Below are 20,042 nucleotides of genomic sequence, written 5' to 3' on the forward strand. Positions count from 1 at the left end.
GTGGGGTGCAGACTGGGTAAACAGTCTGCAGCTCGGGAGCCAGTGATAAAAGTTAGGGAGAAAGTTCCAGGCAGTTATTAAGTTCATTTTGCAGACAGACAGACGTTCCGCGCGGACTCGGTCTGTGCACAGGGGTCCGGATTTTGAAAGACATGGAAAAGGGAAGCGCATTTCTGATGCGCTGTGTAGTAGATTAGGGATGATGAAACACATTGGCTTTCAAATACACTTCCTTAAAGGCTGGATAAAAAGATCACTAGGGATTTAATTCCAGCTGTACAGAGCATTGGTCGCGGTGGCTGAATGCTGCACTGTGATCACACAGGCCACATCCTCCCCGGTTTGATCCAGTACAACCTGGTTCAGCAATCCGCTCGCAGTGTGAAAGCAGCACTGTGCTGTTACCACAGCAGGAGCCCTCGATGCATTGTGTGGTCATTGCTCCTGACGAGGGCCGGCTCATCAGCTCTCCACTCTCTAGTCCACTTTCACCTGTGGAGTAACACAATTCCCATTGGAGAGGCAGGATGTGACCAGGAGTGAAAAACAATTCAAGTAAACCAGCTGGCGATATAAATAGTCTTTTCCTTTCAACAGCAGGAAAATAAATAAACCCCGAGGGTTATAAACAGAGCTAAGGGGCATGGCCTTTTTGTTTTTGTTATATTCCTCTGTTTTATAGCGCTTCTCGGTTCTGTTCATCTAATACAGAGTTTTTCTCTATATTTATTTATGTATTTAACCAGGAGATATGGTCATTGAGCCTGGTTTGCAAGGGGGTCCTGGAAAACAATAGAACAATCCCAAACAACACAATACAGACCTGCGTGGCTCTTCATCAGCAGCATGCAGAGATCTCAGCACAGAATAAATAATATCTGTGTGTTAATGTGGAGTGAAGGAGAAGCATTGGCAGGAGGGTCTAAGTTATTCCCCAGTACGATCCAGAAAAGGAAAGATGATCAAATCCCATCTTCATACTGCGATGGGAAACAGTTCTATGCTTGGAGCTTTCTGATGAAGAACAGCTTCCTTCATTCCTTTGAGATGAGATGAACGCCACACGCAGTTATCAAGCAACACGATCGGAGCACAGTGATTGAGACTGGAGACTAATTGAAAGCCAGATGAAGGAAGAATTAGAGGACAACCCTAATAAGAGCCCAGAGAGACACCCTCGACCTGTAAAGGAAAAGGGAAGCTGCTTGAAACGACTTGCTCTCTAACTAAAATCTCATTTCAGGGACGTTTGCCATTGACAACAATTGAGATTGTCATCACAGCATTAGCAACAATGGCAACTCCATTATGGGTAAAGGGTCCTCGCTATGAAGTAAAGGTGACAGGGTTGAACTGAAAGTGCAGAGCAATGTTCAGAGTGCAGTATCTGATCAGCGCTGTGTGTGTTGGAGGGTCAGTGGTTTCACGCACAGTAGTCTTGCTCAGGTGGCTTCAGTTAACAGTGCCCCCAATAACACTTCTCTCACACGTGTGTGGATCCAGCAGTATCACTCCTTGATTATATATGCTGAAAGGCACACATTCCCAAAAGGTTTTACCATTTAGCTTCGGTATCATTTTCACAACCAAAAGTGGGTCAGTTGCTATTATAATGATCATGCATGCTTTTGTATGATCATTCAAGCAATTTCCAGACTCATGTCTTTATCTCTACGGCTTCAATTACTGAGTTTCCTGTATTTACATTCACTGCACGCCCTGTATGTGATATGGGCTGTTTTTTCGCTGGGTTCTTGAGTTTTGCTGTTGCTTATTTTTCTGTCCAGTCGGACTACAGCTCAGATGGAAACCAGCCAGAATGTCACGGCTTGATTGCCAGCAATTAAACAAACAATATTGCAAGAGCTGAAAATGATTTTCCTAAGTGTGTAGACGTGTAAGGTATACAGTTTACACTGTAGCCAGCGCCCTTGGGGTTTTCACTTGGGGAGTCAGACGCCCTCATTCCTAAAATCAGATGAGCGCTGTTTTATTTGAAATGCTTCACAGCAGCGGATGTGCATGTGTGGTTTGAAATGATGACTGATTTTATGCAGAGCTGACATGCATGTGGCGTGGTTGTACAGGTGCTGCACAGAGTGGCTCAGCTGCTTCTAACACACAAGCCCATGAAGGCTAGTGGCTTACTGTGAATGCATGGTTAAGGTTGAGTCCTCCTGGATCTTGCTAAGGTACCATGTTCACGAACTTTCCCCTGTCAAGCTAATCAGACTCTTTTTTTTCTCAGCTTTTATTGAATGAGACAGTACTGCAGAAATTGATATTTTCTACATTTTTAGAATAGTTTCTAGATTGGAAAGATATTTCAGTATATAAGGAGGCTGTGTGGTCCAGTGGTTAAAGAAAAGGGCTTGTAACCAGGAGGTCCCCGGTTCAAATCCCACCTCAGCCACTGACTCATTGTGTGACCCTGAGCAAGTCACTTAACCTCCTTGTGCTCCGTCTTTCGGGTGAGACGTAATTGTAAGTGACTCTGCAGCTGATGCATAGTTCACACACCCTAGTCTCTGTAAGTCGCCTTGGATAAAGGTGTCTGCTAAATAAACAAATAATAATAATAATAATAATAATAATAATAATAATATAGACAGATAGATAGATAGACAGATAGACAGACAGATAGATAGATAGATAGATGCCATATTTGTGGAGCCTTGCCCTAGATATGTAGTTCTAGTTGATGGATAGATACCCATCTTATTATTTTGTCTAGGCATAAAGGCGGCCATAGAGTCCACACTTTAACCTATTTTCCATCCCTGTGGCCCTGACACAAGCCTTTATCTCGGGGTCACTCTGGGACACGTGGAAACGTCCCTCTGCATTGCCGTGGCAGCCAGTTCAGCGCCGCACTGGGCTCTGCCAGTCACAGGTCAGTTTCTGCACTCCTGTAACACTGGGAGCCTGTGCCAGCCAGCTGAACCGCGGCTGGGGAGAACTCAGAGAACCCTTCCGTGTAGGAGGACAATTGCACCAGCCAATCCCCGAGCTCCCAGGCTTTGCTTCCTAAGCGCTTTTTGCTGCAAAATCTTTGTAAGCCCAAATAGTTTTTTTTTTTAATTGTTGGGTGGCCTGAATTGTGTAAGAATAGCTAGGATAAGGGTGTTTTTGCATGGCTTTGTATTTCACCCTAGTGTAAATTGTGAATACATAATAAATTAATCATTTCAATGTAGCAGAGCTATAAGTTAGTTATCCTACAAATAAATAAATAAATAAAAATCATGTCCTTGATGGAAAATTCACCAGAGTTAAAAACGCTTGTAGGTCATTTTGTTTAGCTAACCACTAAAGGCAACGAAGGGACCGGCTGAAACAATTTTAAAAATGTGGACCCGTTTTTGATTCGAAAAGGAAAGGGGTAGGGTCACTTTTAGTTTCTTCACAGTGTTTTGTTTTCATTAGGCTGCAGAATGTGTTTGTTTGCACAGTTACAAGCCTGTTATTACCGCGACCACTGAAGACTGATCGACAGGAAGCAAAATCATGCAGCAAGGCGCAGAGGATACCGAGTGCCAAATCTCTGGTGCCCTCTTGTGGATGGTTTAAATAAGGCAACACGGGAAAGGGTTTTGAATTTCTAAATGTAAAAGGGTGAAGTTAGAAGGTTATAAAAACGGTATACAAATACTTACATATTTAAATAAATTGTTGCATCGTTTTTTGTTGTTTTTTTCATTAAAAAATAATGCATTAAAAACTAAAAACAACTACTGTGCATGTGGCTGAAGATCTCCTCGTCTCCACTGTGTGACAGGCAAGCTACAATCGTTCGCTCAAATTTTAAACTTGACGCTTCTGACAAAAATCTCGAAATGTCAGAGTTTTGTTTTTTCGAAAGCGCGTTGCCAGGTAACAGCAAAGCGCACCCCGAGCGGCTGCTTTGTAACAACGCGAGAAGACCGCCCAAACCCCGCGAGAGTGTCTGAAAGCAGTGGGGGCGGGGAAGGGGTTTTGGAAGCGGAAGCACGTGGTGGTATTTAGCCCGTTCCCTGCTTCATTCAAACGGGGGTTAAGAGCGGACAGTGCGGGGGGAGAAGTCAAACAGCATCGCGGGGGGAGACTGTGCACTGGACAGCACCAGGAGCTGTTTATTAAAAGAAAAGCGGAGAAGTAAGGAGAGTGCTGATATGATTAAGGAAAATCGGTGGAGCATCCCTCCTAACGCCCCGGCGTGCATGGAGAAGCACTTGGATTCGGCGCAGTACAGAGCAGGTAGTGTCGAGTTTCTATTGACTAGGACCAGTGGTGTGGTGTGTAAATAATACTGTGCGGTCTTCAATGGCAGAATATGTATGTATGTATGTATGTATGTATGTATGTATGTATGTATGTATGTATGTATGTATGTATGTATGTATGCATGCATGCATGCTGCACCTTGACTCCAGCACGTGTTCAATAAAAATACTTGAGAAACCAAATTACATTCGTGTATTGTGACAGCTTTACCAACCTCTGTTATAAGTTCTGTTTTTATGGAGATACGCTGCAAATTCACGAAGCACGTCTATAACGAAGCCCCCAGTTTAACGTTATGCAGCACCTAAAATAATTTGAGAAAGAAAAAAAACGCGGTTGGAAGACTGTTTATAACACCCTACTGCTGCAAGCACTAGAATTAGCGCGCTGATTGGCTGTCGGGGGGGGGGGAAGAGCGAGTTGTGTCCTTACTGCCGATTACAAACAAACTGGACCGTCAACAACAGTGGCTTTATGATGTAGCAGAAGAGCCGAGAATAAAGGGAATGCATTTCAAGCTAATTATCCATGCCTTGGAAGTATATTTGACAGAACTGCACCTTGTTGCTCTTTCTGAGAGATGCGATTCTGCGCTGTGGAGCCACAAGCTAGCCTGTGCCTTAAACAGCAGCTACTTCATAATAAGACTTCAGCTGTGTAGCAGTCACACTTTTCCATGTTGTCTCATAGTAAAAACACATGGACAAGTGTGACTGCTACACAGTAAAAACACTGCAGGAAATACAGTGAAACAGAACTTGTGTAAACACCTCTGTAGTAACTCACCATTCGTTTCCGTTTCAGCTGTGCAGCGCTGTGTAAACCTCCAGCTGTTTTGTGTTGTTGTTCTTTCCCTTTCCAGACGGGGCGCTGTTGCTCGGGGCGTCCAGCCTATCCGGCCGCTGCTGGCAAGGCTCCATCTGGGTGTTCAAGGATCCCAAGATGGCCCCCAACGAGGGGTACTGCTGTGCGGGGGTGCAGACCGAGGCAGGGGTGTCGGATGTGAAGTGGGTGTCGGAGCGAGGCATCCTGGTGGCGTCTGATTCAGGCCAGTTACAGCTAGCTGCTGGTTTTATTTTCTTCTAAATAGGCTTAGTGGGAATTCATGGGATGGGTGTACGACTCCCATTGCGTAGCAGTTTGATCCGCTCCTGGCTTTCCTGTAAGTTTAATAGGACACACCTGGAATGGGTGCAGCTGCATTGCAATGGGATTCCATCCCTGCAGAACTTCCCTCAATTCGGTGTAGTTTTGAGATGATCAGCAGGCAGGAGTTGGTGTAATCGGATAATCTTACTCCTGATAGTAAGCCATGCTGTGATCAAGGCGGGCAGGTTTATCAAAGGTCTGATTGCTGGTCCCTGCTCGTTTCAGGAGCCCCCTGGTGTCAGGGTTGAACCCTGGGCTGTGCCGTGTGTCTGAGGCTTCCTCTTCTCCCTGCAGGTGCGGTGGAGCTGTGGGAGCTGGCGGAGGATGAGACTCTGATCGTCAGCCGGTTCTGTAAATACGAGCACGATGACATCGTCACCACAGTGAGCCCGCAGGCCGGGGGGGGGCACGCTGTCAGCGGCAGCCTGGACTGCCGGTTAGTGTAGCTTGTCTTTTCTGCTCTGTCCCACCCTGCAAAGTGGAAATCCCGTCAGTAAATGTTAGTGCAAATTCATAAAACTGCATCCCCTTTTATTTCAGTGTGAAAGTGTGGGATCTGACACAAGAGACGGTACTAAACACATACAATGGTGAGATACAAGCTTCATTTTTCTATTTGTTTATAAAGGCGTAGAAATACGTTTAATAAGATGTACTTGGTCATTATGATGAAATGGTAGCATTTCTCAACGCCCCGTGCAGTCGCCTCTAACTCTGTCAATCTTTCTTATTTTTTTCTTCACCAATCCTCCAGCTCATTCCAGTCCAGTGATGTGCGTGGCCTCGAACCCCAGTGACGAGTCTCTGTTTCTGTCCAGCGGACAGGTAAACCCCTACACTGCTTCTCTGTGTGGCATTTCAGGCTTCAGTCGTCTCCTCTGCTCTCTCGCAGCTCCCTGGAGTGGAACCCGTCGTACATCATGCAGTGATTATTAACAGACCCTGGTGCATTGTTGTGCTAGCAAAGGATTCTGGTGCTGGTGCTGGTGCTGGTGCTGGTGCTGGTGCGGTTCTAGGAGTCTGCGAGACCGCGGTGTTCTAGAATCTAAAGGGCCTCGGCTGCAGCATTCCAACGGAACACGGCTCTGTTGACTGGCAGATATTGATTTTTTTTTTTTTCCAGTAAAATATTCAGTTAATGTACAAATGTATATATATGCAGACATGAACATATCTGTGTAATATACATAAATAGATCTATAATATAAATGCATATACATAATTCACACATCAATGCCCATGTATCTATACTTCTGTCTGTCATATTCTGTCGCCTAGATGTGATAATGCATTTATTGTCTCTTATTTTTAGAGAGGTGACTTTGTATCAAACTTGGTCCCCCAATGTATTTGATGTGTTAATTTGTAAAACTATTTTCTTACCAGTACTTCTTCCTAGTACTGTTTGTGCTTCAGATATACCAGGCTGGCATAAAGCAGCTGCTGAGACTTATCTGCTGATGTAGAGTGCTGAATTGTGGTGCTGGAAGGGGAAACTACAGTAACCAACTTTTTTCTGCCCCCCCCCCAGGACGGCAGGCTACTGCTCTGGGACAAGAGGAATCCGAAACCAGCCTCCCGAATCGGTATGTGTGCAATCCTCCACAGATCAGCGCGCTCTGCTGTGTCTTTCACAGTGCTGCAGTGTGCTGAAGCAAGCCGCTGAACAGCCCCCGAGTGTGCAAATCCATCCCTGGATGATCGGAGTGCATGTCGCTTCGTTTCTACCTGAGGGAATCTTTCAGTGCTTTCCAGTTACCAGTTATTTCCAGTTAGTCTGGACCGAACTGTATGCAATGGGGCAAAGTGTTAGGCACTTTGCAAGAGAGCTTTTCTCTCCAACTCTGTCCTTCTACAAGGTGACACAGGGTGTGGAGCCCACAGATGCTTGGTGGATGCTAATTACTGTGCTGGGATGCTGTTTATCAAGGATTTCTACAGTGACTTGTTTTTTTATCCCCTTCGTGTTGTAGATACTGGCCCCTCCCAGGGCACCCCTACCTCAATAGCATGGCACCCACAGCAGAGCAGTCTCTTTGCATACGGTAAGGAAGCAGTGATATTACATATACAGGCATGCCAATGGGTTAAAGAGCTTGCATTGTCATTTTAAACCGCAGTGCTGTGCAGCTGAGCCTCTGTTAGGGATGCTTTTGAGTTTTTTTCTTGCTGTGGTTGTTTTTCTTATGCCTGCCTCAGCTGTGATATCTTGCAGCTGTGTATTTTGAACCAGCAGTTCCTGTGATTTCATTCTGGTGTCGATCAGGCTAATTTACAGCTGCTTGGTTTTGCGTGGATCGCTGTTCTCCACAGTCTTAAGAAAAGCAGCGATCGTCACGAACCCAAGCAACTAGTTTTCTTCGGTTGTTTCACTTTGAACAGCCCGATCCAATACCAGCGACCCTCGTCTGATTTCTGTGAAGAGCTCAAGTCGAATGTTCTGTTCGTGCAGCACTAACGATCAGAGCGGTGCGTCAGTGCACACAAACATGTGGAATTGTAACAACGCAGTCCAGCTCTGGGAGAGGTCAGAGCTGCGCGAAGCAGCCGCGTGAATCTGAAGCCACACTGTCGGGTATTCCAGGCCCAGCAGGTGACCCGGTTTTTGCTTTGCTCTGCAGGGGATGAAACCGGGAGAGTTTCTCTGAGAGACTTGCAGAAACCCGACAGTGTGCAGACGCTGCAGCCGCACACTCGCAGTGTCACCGGACTGGCCTTCTCAGCACACAGGTGAGGATCTCTTACTGCAGCAGGAAAGACTTTAGCAGAACAGTTTTTGATTTTTTTTTTACAAGCTTATTTATGGTGTTTGAGAAGTTAGTGGTTGAACATTTTTAAAGCTACTGTTTCATACAGATTACCTATTGTTTGATTCACAGTGATAAAGGGTACTATAAACTCCTGTTGATGCAAACTAGTGCAATTCTGATGTGTTGCAGAAACAACATGGGTCTGTTCTGCTTGCAGTGTCTCTGGGGACCACAAGATGTCACTGGTGCATTGAAAATATTTACGTAAACGTAAAGATTTCTGTTTCCAAAGGATAATCCTATTGTAGTTTTAAATCTTCTTCTATCACTGTTTGATTATCCTTTTCCATTTGTTTCTATGTAAAATAACAGCCCCGCATTTGAGCTGCATTGTGTTCTTGAGTACAGAATTTCTAACAGTGTTTTGTATTTTGTTTTTTGCACAGCACTCCCCTGCTTGCTTCAATCAGCAATGACTGCTCTGCTGTAGTTTTGGATCCTCAGCTCTCTGAAGTGTAAGTGAAATATTACCTGCCCGTCCCACTGGCAGTCAGATCAGCAGGGTGTTCACCAAACCATGCTCCTCATTGCACTGGGGAATGTACATGCGAAACAGGGACCAGTGCAACACTGAAAATATCAGCGCAGCGCGTTGGGAGCGTCACAAGCAAGGCTGGGGTGTGTAGGTGATGACCATTGTGTGTTTTGCTTATTTAAATGAAAGGATTTAAATATTATTCTCGGCTGGGGATACAGTCAAGGTGTGTCGCCCTTTTGTTTCTTTATCAACAGGAACTGCTTATCTGATTTTGCTATGCAGCTATGGACATCGATTTAGATTGAGTTTCTCTTTCTCTCTCTCTCCCCCTCTCTCTCATGCACATACTGTCTGAGTTTCATGTGTTTTTTTATCTGTTTTACAGACCATTTTATATACATTTACTGTTTTTAGCTCTTAATTTTGTCCATTTTAAAAAGTCTTTTAAAGGCGTGATTTGATTCAGTTTCTGTGTCCGGGGTGAAACGCTGACCCTTCTCTGGTAGCTTGAGTTCTGTCGATTTTTTTAAAGTGTCTGTTGTTTTTTCTTTCAGGTTCCGGGACGGGACACATCAAGATTTTGTGCGTGGCGTGTGCTGGTCCCCCGTCGCCAGCTCCACCCTCACGACGGTGAGCTGGGATCACCAGGTCATTCACCACACAGTGTGCCAGGCGGGCGAGTAGAGAGGAGATGAGACGCCAGGCCAGCAGCCAGAGTACCACTGCATACTGACCCTGCTAGGGTTATATTTCCAAAAATAAAACGCAAGTGAAAGTCCAGCGCTCCCCTCTTTTGTTCACGGTTAGGCCAGGTTAACGGGTCTGCAAGGTGGGAGTTTTGAAATATGTGAAATATTCATTATGGATGGATTTCATCGTTTTAATGCAGAGTAGGAAAAGTTCCCTCGTTTTAAGGTGAATTGCACAAGTTAGCTTACTAAGCGTTTGATGCACACTTAAAAATAAGACTATGGCGATTGATACAATTTGTTAGCTATGGTAGTGCGATGAGAAAGTGTTCATGTTTGACCGTCACTTGTAGACTGTTGTACTATGAAGCTACCCTCTGTATTCCTCGTTGTAGTGTGTGTGTGTGTGACAGAATGGCGAGGGGGCACCCTACACAACCACTCTGTGTACCATGAATAGAAAGTGTGCCCTCCAAAGACTTCAGACAAGGTCATTTTGAACCGTTGTCCGGTTTTTTAAGAATCTTGGCACTTCAATATCAAAGTTACACCAGAACACATCAGTGGAGTTTGTATTGAGGTGTGATTGCAGACAATGTAAAGAGGTAAAGTAGCTAACAAAGCAACACAGCTGGTAATGCATGCTTTCATCCCAGCTGCGTGTTTCTAACATGTCTGGAATGGTTTGCATGGTATGTCTGTTTTGCGTGTCTTTGCAGTGGTGTTAGAGGGGCACACGGCTCCACGCACAATCAGCAGGGGACTTGGACTAACGTTCACTCCATTTCCAAACTCTGAAGTCTGGCCTGGCTTTTGACTTTCAGTTTACGATCTGTTTGGCTCGGTTAAGGCTGGGCTGTTTAATTAGCCAGGATTATTTGCTCAACAGAATTCGCCAGGTTTTGAAAGTAAACTCCCAAAGAGAGTGAGAAGGTTGCCAAAGCAACTTGTGGCCATGTACTTTTATTACTATCAGGAAAACAATTCATCTAATACATGGTGGCCAGGGCTTACACACGCTTCTGGTCCGAAGATGCATGTAATGAGGCGCTGGTAACTTGCATCCCAGTGTTTTAATCCCCATTGTGTTCTTGATAATCATGCTGTCTGTGCAGCTACCAGGGTACAGCACTTTGACAACTTGTTTCTGGGGCAGGTGATGCATTTCTTTGTTCAGTACATTGTGAAATACCTGAAACTCCGACCTGGATTAAAACTAAATCTAACAGTTATGTGTCACCATGCAAGTCCTATTTAAAATACAGAGGCATTGTGTGCTTCAGTGAAAACAAGACGCTTGGGGGGGAAGAGGCTGGAGAAACAGTCCTGACATGACCTTTAATTATTAAATATGCCTTCATAGCTGTGTGAAAACGTTAAATAAGCTGTCTATACAATGTACATGCTTTCCCCGTTCCCTCAAATACAATACAGTAATCAGCAAGCAGAACTTAATATTTGTTCTTGTTTCAGAACAGTAAGCGTGCCAAAGTGTTATCTTCCTTATTTTTTGACCAAAACGTAACATCTGGCCCCGTGCACGTTGACAATAGCCTCTTTACTGTTATATATCAGGCAATAAGAAACAAAAACTATTAGAAATCAGCATTGTGCTAGAAGTGTATATCACAGTGATCTTAAAGCACGTCAGACACTTTGCATTAATAAAGCAGGAAACAATTATCCACTGCAAAAGCGTTACAGCAGGTTAAGACTGCTAACAATTGCCACAGAGGCTGGTGCTGCATTAACTACATGGCCAGGGTTTGTCAATGTTTAACACAGCATTTTAAAAGGGACAGGTGCCGTCTTTCAGTGCGTTCGATACATTGTGAAATCTGATTGCATTTTTTATTGAAGCAGCTTCAATTGCCCCACTGCTCCCGTACATGTCAGTGGGGGGGGGGGTCTCTGCACGGTATCCACATAAGGTTTAAATGCATGCCATTAGCGTTGGCATACTGTGCTTCTGTAACTCCCCCAGACAGAAGCAGTGCAAAGTGTCTAACTGGCTTTATAATCACCCTGTGCATGTCGGAATAAAAACAACGGTAAAACATTTTCTGTCAGCGTAGATTAAGTGCTTTTTAGGTTCCTGTACATCAGCAAAAGCAACTTCCACAACCCTCTGCATAGTTTTAAAGGCTGGTTATATACAGTTGCACTGTTTTACAATCCTGATAAAGAACTCCAAAGGTAAGAGTCTTTGCCGTGGAGGTCCGAGTGAATCTGGCTTGTGCCAGACGAGGAAGCTTGGTTTGCTGCAGCTGTCAGCATGGCTGTCCTTGACGCAGCAGTGTGATTGGTTGCTTGGTTCCGGGTCGCACTGTGAACGTCCTGCCATGTGACTGCGTTGAACTGTTCTGCGTTGCATTGCTGTTGGGGTGGGAGAAAGTAAGAATAATTACATACTCCCATTTACCTGGATTTTCATTCATTGATAGAAAGATGAACTCACTTCAAAATGAATTATTTTGTAATAAAAATAAATACCCTGCTTTTTGGGGGGGGGGGGGGTGTATGGTTGTGGATTGCTTGTGCTCCCCTTTTCACAACTACTTATTAAAAAAAAAAAAAAAAAAAAAGTGGCAGCCTTTTAAAAAATAAAAATCCGGACTGTTTACTGGTAGTCCCAAGATTAGTGCTCATCTGAGGGTGTGAAACCAGTCTTGCAACTTTGTAACCCTATGCAGTCACTGTGAAACCATCTCACATGAACAATGCATTCCTTCAAGAGCGACACCAGGAAGCGAAGCAGAGAGTTCTGAATGTCGGGTGGACACTACAGCGAATTTCTTTCCTGGCGTCACGCGACCAGCCAGCTATGCATTGTGCATTCTTACAATACCTGATCCTGGCGTGTTTTAACAGTGACGTTGAAAAGGTCACAAGTCATTTAATTAATGTTTTCTTAAATCTTTATTTGCCATGCCCTTCAATTTTTATGACAAAGGAAATCCGCAGGATTTCTGGAGCTCAAACAGTAAGTGTTTTGTCTCCATTAGATTTCTTGGCTTGGAAATAGTGGACAAGTGGGCCATATTGAAACTACCCTTCATCAAGGGTCTTGTGAGACAGTGGAGTTGGTCTCTTCCTGGCTTTGAGCTTGCTTGCAGACCCTGTGCCAGTATGTTCATAGAAATCATGTAAAACATTATCAAATTCTTTTGGACAACCAATGTTAATACTTTTTCACCATCTTCATTTCTCTCCATAACTGAGCAGGGCAGGGCTACTTGAGAACGAAAGCAGTGACTTTGACAAACTTGAAGGGTGTTTTTGGGCACGCCTTGAATGTTCCTGCTCTGTATTTCCGACAACACAAATCTAAAAATATGTTAACAGATTAGTACCTTACCTTTTAACATCCTGGCTAGCCAGTGCTGGTGGCTCGGGAGACTTTTTCTTCACTTGGGTTTTCAGTTCATTCACAATGTTTCTCTTCACCCCTGCGAGCTGCATGTTCGACCCCCCAGTGTTGCTCCTTGTCGGCTGAAAGCCTGGCTTCACTGTGTTGATCCAAGGCTCCGTAGGTTGGTCGGTTGACCACGTGTCGTCGTTCCTCTCTGCTGGCGTGCATTTTTGCTTTAAATCCATTTCCAGCATTTTTTTCTGCAGGATACTTTGGAGGGTGACAGACGCAGGAGTGGGGGCAGGCTGTGGGCTGCTTGACGGATGCGTGGTGAAGCTGGGTTTAATCCTTTCTGTAAGTTTCAAGTCAGCTGGGCTGGTTGGGAGACGAGGAGCTGGGAGATTAATTTGGGGTTTTGTTTTCGGAACAGGGGAACCTGGGATTCTATCCGTCCCATTGGAAGCAGTCTTCCAGTTTGTTTGCGTACTGGGTGGGGGGTTATAGTTGTTGGACTGTTGGTAGATTGGTTTATTATAGGGAGATGGTTCTTCTTCCTCCTCCTCCTCTTCATCAGCGTTAGCAAATTCTGGGGGTGGTGGGATGAAGCCAAAATCTTCCCCGCTTTCTTCTTGCCTGAAGCTGGGTTTAAGATGAGAGTTCGAGGTAGGTTCTGGTTTCCTGGCGAGCTCGGATACTGAAAGATTACTTCTGGTGTTGGTCCTTTGGGACTGCAAGAGGTTCTGGACCAGCAGTGTGGAGGACAGCTCCTCTCCCTGTAGAAATTCCGAGCTCTCTACACCCTTCTGGTGCTTCAACGACACCACAGATGTTGGAACCGGAACGTGTGGGTTACTGGGGGGCTCCTCAGCTACCGTCTGGTCCTGCCACCGTGAGCGTGTTGGTGGAGAGGCACCGTATCCTGGAGTCCTTGGTTCCTGGACGTCCAAGTCTGCCCTGGGGGTGATGACGAAGGAGTTGGGATTGGACGGGCTCTGATGAATTTGATCGGAGGTCATCTCCCCGGTGGAAGAGTTTGGAAAGCGGTTGTTGCTACTCTGGCTGCTCTGCCTGGACAGGCTGCGCCCTTTCTCAGCTCTCCTTTTAGCAGCGAGCAGGAGGTCCATGGGAGATTTCGGACCGTCTTTTTTCTCAGGCGCAGGGGGGGACAGCTCATCCTTGGAATAATAAGAAGACACTTTGGTCTGGAGAGTATTTGGCGGTGGTGGCGGCAGCTGGTTTGGGCTGCTAACTGGCACAGAGCTGCCGTACGAGCTCCGCGAATCACTGTCCTTCTTGTACACAGGTTTGGAATTCTCCTCTGTTTTTGCAGCAGGTGGCGAGACATCCCTGGATAGTGAATCTGGTGGAGAATAATTCCTCGGTTTGCTGTAGTCTGCAGGCACTGGAGCGGGAAGCACAGGGTTTGGCTTGTTCACGGAACTGGGGTAAGAATACGGCATGTTGTCCTGCATGCTCTCCAGCTCCTGGGCTAGCTGGATCCCTGAGCTGTTCTTTCTCGCTGGCTTGACCGGCACACCATAATTAACTTTAGGGTCCCTGGCCGGCACCCTGGCAGGGTCCTTGCTGTTTGCTGGGGCGGGGAGATCTTTGGTGGCTGAATCCTGCAAGATCATCATGGACTTGGCCTTCTGCTCCCTGTCGGCCCTGCTGTCCACGGTGGACGAAGGCAAGAAGCTGGAGAGCCGCGCTTTGTTCTGGGGGTCGCGTTGAATCTGCACAGGCTCCGGCTGCTGGGAGACGATATCGAGATGTTGCATCGAGGAGTATCTGATGGGCTTGGGCGGTGGCACTTTGAGGGCTTTGGCTGTGGGGGGAGGCAAAGGGGGGACCAGTTGTTGTTCTTTTTGTGAAGGGGGTGGGGGAGGAGCAAATTTGGGGCGCGGGAGGTGGAGGTCTAGGGGGTTCTCCGTGTCCCTGTAGATGGACTGCACTGGGGGAGGCACTGGTGGGAAACTGGGAGGCGTCAATGATGGGGAAATTGGAGGTGCTGTCTTTGGAGGATTTGGAGGTGCCTTCTTTGGAGGATTGGGAGGTGCCATTGCAGGAGCCTGGAACGGTGGGGGGGGCGGGGCGAACTGTGGAGGAGGTGGGGGAGCCATCGCCGGGGGTGGGGGGATGTAAATATGTTCCTCCTCCATGTAATTGGGAGCTGGGCTGTGCAGTAATGGGTTCCATTCGGAGTTACCATTGAGTCTCACGCCATTTTCTAAAAGAAAAAAACAGAAGTATAAGCATCTTCTTATTAGTAGGAGCCACATTTTCTTTTTCTTTCTACTTTTAAATAAGGTCACCCTTGCAAAACGTAATGGGATTTTCTTTCTGGTAAAAATGAGGATAAAAAAAAATACATAATACAATGGTGCAATTGTCTAATCCCCAAAATGAAACATTTTACAGATAATCAGAAACAAGACAGCATTTCTAACGTTGCTCAAACATTGCCTAACATTACTCTCTAACAGAGCCCTCCCTGTGAAGAGCTGTGGCAAAACATCAAAGCTTGCAGGCACAATGTATCACTGCACTTCAAAGCTATGAACCTGCAAGGTTGCATTTGAATTGTCTTCAGGAATCAAGGTATTTCACTGCCTGTATCTGAAGTGTACCGACCAGTTGTCACACCCTGCTCTAGAAGCACATGCCCCCACCTTCGTTTTGCAACATGCATTACACAGAAACACCTAAAGCAAATACGTATGTATTTGTTTTGAAAGAGAACCACTTGGACGCAGCAGCTAGGCTGGGCACTGTGCTATCGGATCGTTTCATTAAACAGTAACAGAATTAACCTGCGGGCTGAATTCATTGAGTCACCTGGTAAAACCAGTTCAGTGGGTGTCAGGTTTCCTGAATGGCTGATCAGGATTTCTTCTTACATCCCCCCCTTCCTTTTCCCCTTGTTTGACTTCCCTGATAACAAAAACGCGTTACTGCAGTGATCAGGTGCCAGCAACCAGACTTCAGCTGAACCTGCAATGCACGCATCTAAAACCTTTTCACACGGCAATCAATGTGATACATGCATAAGCATGCTTCTCCAGTGTCTGCACTTGGTAGTTTGCAAGAACTGGAAAGTTAGAGTCTTGTGCCATATTCACATAACCTCACCTTTTGAGAACTGTGAATGAACTGAATGGCAATCATGTGGTTTTGAAACACGCTGACACCACCTTATTAAGGCAGTGCGGGCGGGTTACTAATCCATAACAAGTCACTGAATAAAACAAAGAAATCTCCAGAGAGGGATAGCGTTCGGAGCGCTCTTTACCTGTTGCTGGGTTTGCAGGTCCTTTGTGGGAAGCAGGCACGGTCGGTGTGGGAACAGCAAACCCCTGGATCTCTGGAGCAGCCTGAGAACAAAGAAAACAGTAGCGCTCTGTCTTAGGAAGTGAGCTAACCCTTTTCGGTTGAGACCAACAAAGTGGCATTAAGAATAGTTCAGCTGGTTGACAATGGGATGCGGGATCCTTTCAATGCTGGGAGGTTTTTAACAATCTTCTGCCCTCTTCCCTCGCGTGTTTTAATGGCGGCACTATTAAGATCCGCCATCGTTCAGATGAATAATAAAACACACCCCCAGTTCACGACACCCATGTCAAGGAATGCTTGGAGCCTCTTGGAACACAAGCTGTTGCATGGTTTCAGAATGCAGGCGTTTAATTCTGTAGGACCGGAGACCATGCAATCAAGATGTTATCTCAATGGTTGTGTAACCAGATTGTATTCTGGATGCTGGCCACTGATTTGCCAGGGGTCGTACACATGGAACTTGCCAGGTAGCTACAGTAGACCTTGGGGAAGAGGGTGGTAGATTCGTCACCCTGTATTACAAGGGGCTCAGTCCTGCCCTCGGTGATGCAGGGTGTCGTACCACACCGTTTCCCGGGTCTACTCTTCATACCCAACAAACGTGAAGGACAATGGTGTTGCTGCAGTCCGGTCATCAGACCCCAGCGTACCTCTCCTCTCATATCTCTGAGAGCCCACTGGGCCTCTCCGAAGCGGACTGAAAATTGTGCTAAATTTGGGGGTGGCCTTTTTTCACCAACTTTCACTCATGGTCTGAGGCTGATTGGAAGCCAGGTCTCCAGAGGTGAAAGGTTCCTAGAGCCGTGCCATCGAGCTAAGGGGTTAAGAACACCTCTGCTTTTTTAAAAAAAAACTTTTATCTGTATTCACTAGCAACATACTATCGCAGGGGCATTGATGCTATCCAGCATCTAACATTGAGAAAAGGCTGTCTCTGCCTCAACATTCGGATCCGCAGCTGTGAAGTGAAGAATCTCTCTGTGTGTGGGGAAGCAAGCCTTAGGTGAGTAATAGCTGAGGATTTCTTGCATGCTTAGCTAATTAGCTGGGAGAGGCATGAACACTGAAGACAGCAACGCCTTGCCTCCTGGTTTCCTTTCTTTGGTTGTTTATTTCAAACAGATTTAACTGAAAAGCTGAACAACAGATGGGTTTTTATCATGAGTAGGACCCTCACCTGTCCGGGGACGTGGTCAGTAACAAAGTGGAGACAGGCTTAGGAAAGAGGGTGGGGACCCTTCCTTACACAGAGCGTGGTGAGGGTCTGGTCACGTTGCTGATGCCAAATCACTGGGATGCTTTGAGACACGACTCTGCAAATTCTTGAGATCTTCCGTTACATAAATGAACAGTAAAATGCTCCAGTTTTTTTTGTCTACTATATGTCTGTATCGATTCAGTGCGTGTTCACCTGCTGGCTCAGCGACAAACTGCGACACCTACTGTTTCTCTCATAACGTTGGACTGAACGAAAGGCTGCAGATGAATGGCGAGGCTGTTATACTCACAGTGAAATGAGACTGAGGGAAGAGGTTCACTTTGGGCCTGGCTCGCACTCTCGCTGTCCCGGAGTCTGGGAATGAGGCTGAGGACACGACTGCATTTATGTTATCTGAAATGAAAACCAGAGCGTCTTTGAGGAGACACGTTAACTACATCATCATCTGCGTTCTACACCTCCAATAGATTTGGAACACACATCGGATTTCTAACAACTCTCCCCTGTCCTTGAGGGCTGAAAACAAGGTGACTGATAAACAGACGTTTGTGAAATGTAACATCCCCTTGAAGCTGTGATAGTGCCAGCTGCTCTTCTTAAGGAACAAGAGGCCTGCTGAATTACACAAGAGGGGGTACATTCACTCACTGTCGATATCACAGGGAGGGAGGGATCTGTTCAGAAACAGCAGACTGCACTGAATCCCACTGTGGAATGAACAGATCTCTTTACATGTTTAATTAAGAAGTCAGGGTCTGCCGATTCACTTGGGAACTGGATTTTTAAAGCAGGCCCTCTGAAGGTGAAAGGCTGGTGCAGAGCCCCCTGGTGTTGCTCATTCTTAAATGATCATGCCCCCAACTCCTCTCACTGCATTTGAAAGGAGAGAGAGAGAGAGATCCCGTTTGGACAAACCAGCCATAGAAATGTAAATGTGTAATCCAAGCAATAGCAGATAACAGATAAGGGGATACAAAGGTTTTTATTATTCTATAGTGAGAATGCACCACACAGCACTGGCAGGCTTTATACAGTCAACACAACACACCGAGTGCAATAAATCTTGTGGGCTACAGAGATCACTGAAGCACTGAAGTTATGCACTCGTCAAAACTGTGGAAGCTGCATCTTCTGCTGCTTGTAGGTTTTTCCCCAATGAACGTGCAAACAAAACATGTTGTTCGTTTGCATATAAAACAAAATGTTACTGGGCACAACAATGCAGCATTGTTAAATACACTAGCGCAAACCTGCACGAGGAACCTCAACACTTGAACTGCCTCAAACGCTTGGACTCGGCTCTGTCCTAATGGAGCAGCTCCTAATTAGCCTGGCTGTTAACCCGCCTCTTTACAGCACACAGCCACAGGTTTGTAAGACAGCGAGCGAGTGAGAGAAATGAAAGCGATACAGTGCTAGCTGTGATCTATCCAGCAAACTGTAATAAACCTCGGATCAGAAGACTGCACAGGGTCAGAGAGGGAGGGAGAGCAATGTTAGGCCATTGCATAGAGCGAGGCATGTGTCCTTCACGTGACAAAGTCCATTAAAAATACCTGCAACGTGTCACTTTTTTAAACAAACGAGCTTGTTCCTGCCCTGCTGCTGTTCAGGGTGTGCCTGCTCAATGTAATGCAGCGTTATGGGAATCTCCTTTGTAAAATGTGTTGGATCCCTGTCTGCGCCACAGCAGAGCTTAGATGTAACTGATGACAATCTACACAGCTGATGGCATGGATCTCAGAGAGCACTGAGCAGGGCTGTAAACAAACTGGACTGGTAACTAAGTCTGTTTGAAAAGTACAGTCTGTGGGGCAATCGAGGTGCATTGTGCTGCAAATCACTACAGTAGAATACATCATTCGAATGTTTGCTTGTAAGTTAAAACTCTCAACCCCGGTCCGGATTCTCACGCTAAAAACGGGAGGTTTGGCAAGCGCGCACTGAATGGTAATAATGAAGCACGGGACCTTGCTATTTTACAAGTCAAATAAAACATGCAAAGGCTGCCATGCTAGAAAATACGTAGGCTTGTGGAGATATTCGGCCTTAAATATCTCAGTGGGCGATTGCGCAAAACCGCCTTTATTTACATGACCAGTTATGATACTTTGAAAGTACCGCACGCCCACTTGTTGCACTATTCTCGAGAACAGAGAATTGAGAATTGGTTTTAAACACACAATTTAATTCAACGACGCAAACCGATTAGTCCCCATACTCTAGATCGACATATCGACCTTAGATGCCCCAATGTGTATTATTATTTTTATTATTATTATTATTATTATTATTATTATCAGTAGTATTGTCTTCATTTACAGGCAGTTTCAAGCACAGTCCGCTAATTCAATATTCCACTCGACTCACCCCAGTCCGTCAGTTCGATCGGATTCCTAATCGAATTCAGCCCGTCGGTGCCGCTGCTGCTTTGCGGGCTAAAAAGAGAAGAGTTAGCCGTCTTCCGACCCAGGAACTTGTTCAAACTCTGCTTTTTCATTTTTATTAATGTATTTGTCCGCAGGTGTGTTCTCTACTCGACCGAGACAAGCTATCCGCTCAGCATGCCGTCAGGTGCGTTAGTAGAGAGGTGTCTGAAACGTTTCAAATAAAGAGAGACGGACTGCGTCTCTGCTTCAGCGACGGGAATGCGCAGTACAGGGTTCAGCCCTTCTCACTCATTTAATGTCTCACTGCAACATGTGAAGCTTAAAAGAAGCGTCCCCCGCCTCCTTCTCCACCCCTTTCCCTG

General features: G+C 45.9%; 2 protein-coding genes across 3 annotated transcripts in view; one reads left to right on the top strand and one right to left on the bottom strand.

Annotated features, from left to right (window-relative positions):
• The first annotated feature begins 3,962 nt into the window (after positions 1–3,962).
• Positions 3,963–9,478, top strand: LOC131702747 (methylosome protein WDR77-like). The gene is made up of 10 exons (XM_059004768.1): positions 3,963–4,236; positions 5,126–5,311; positions 5,707–5,848; positions 5,953–6,002; positions 6,167–6,237; positions 6,944–6,998; positions 7,386–7,457; positions 8,034–8,142; positions 8,609–8,677; positions 9,255–9,478. Exons 1-10 carry the CDS (start codon positions 4,152–4,154, stop codon positions 9,382–9,384), a joined length of 969 nt encoding a protein of 322 aa, XP_058860751.1. The 5' UTR covers positions 3,963–4,151; the 3' UTR covers positions 9,385–9,478.
• A 1,224-nt stretch (positions 9,479–10,702) lies between these two features.
• Positions 10,703–20,042, bottom strand: part of LOC117964396 (uncharacterized) — a 9,411-nt gene continuing 71 nt past the window's right edge. The window contains exons 1-5 of one of the 2 annotated variants that reach the window (XM_034907724.2): positions 19,661–20,042; positions 17,580–17,683; positions 16,031–16,112; positions 12,748–14,968; positions 10,703–11,765 (exon numbers count right to left, since the gene is read on the bottom strand). The exon at positions 19,661–20,042 is cut by the window's right edge and continues 71 nt beyond it. In XM_034907724.2, the coding sequence (XP_034763615.2) occupies positions 11,660–11,765; positions 12,748–14,968; positions 16,031–16,112; positions 17,580–17,683; positions 19,661–19,790 (2,643 nt within the window). In that variant the 5' untranslated portion in view covers positions 19,791–20,042 and the 3' untranslated portion in view covers positions 10,703–11,659. The remainder of the gene's footprint in view (positions 11,766–12,747; positions 14,969–16,030; positions 16,113–17,579; positions 17,684–19,660) is intronic. The other variant, XM_034907725.2, reaches the window with a different exon arrangement.

Source organism: Acipenser ruthenus, chromosome 30 (assembly GCF_902713425.1).
Source record: "Acipenser ruthenus chromosome 30, fAciRut3.2 maternal haplotype, whole genome shotgun sequence".
Classification (NCBI taxonomy): Eukaryota; Metazoa; Chordata; class Actinopteri; order Acipenseriformes; family Acipenseridae; genus Acipenser; species Acipenser ruthenus.

Bases quoted from the DNA above. Each gene is read 5' to 3' on its own strand.
- LOC131702747 (XM_059004768.1), top strand. From the start codon at position 4,152: ATGATTAAGGAAAATCGGTGGAGCATCCCTCCTAACGCCCCGGCGTGC. The intron at 7,458-8,033 runs GTAAGGAAGCAG...TTTGCTCTGCAG, and splicing joins GAGCAGTCTCTTTGCATACG to GGGATGAAACCGGGAGAGTT. The intron at 8,678-9,254 runs GTAAGTGAAATA...TTTTTCTTTCAG, and splicing joins GATCCTCAGCTCTCTGAAGT to GTTCCGGGACGGGACACATC.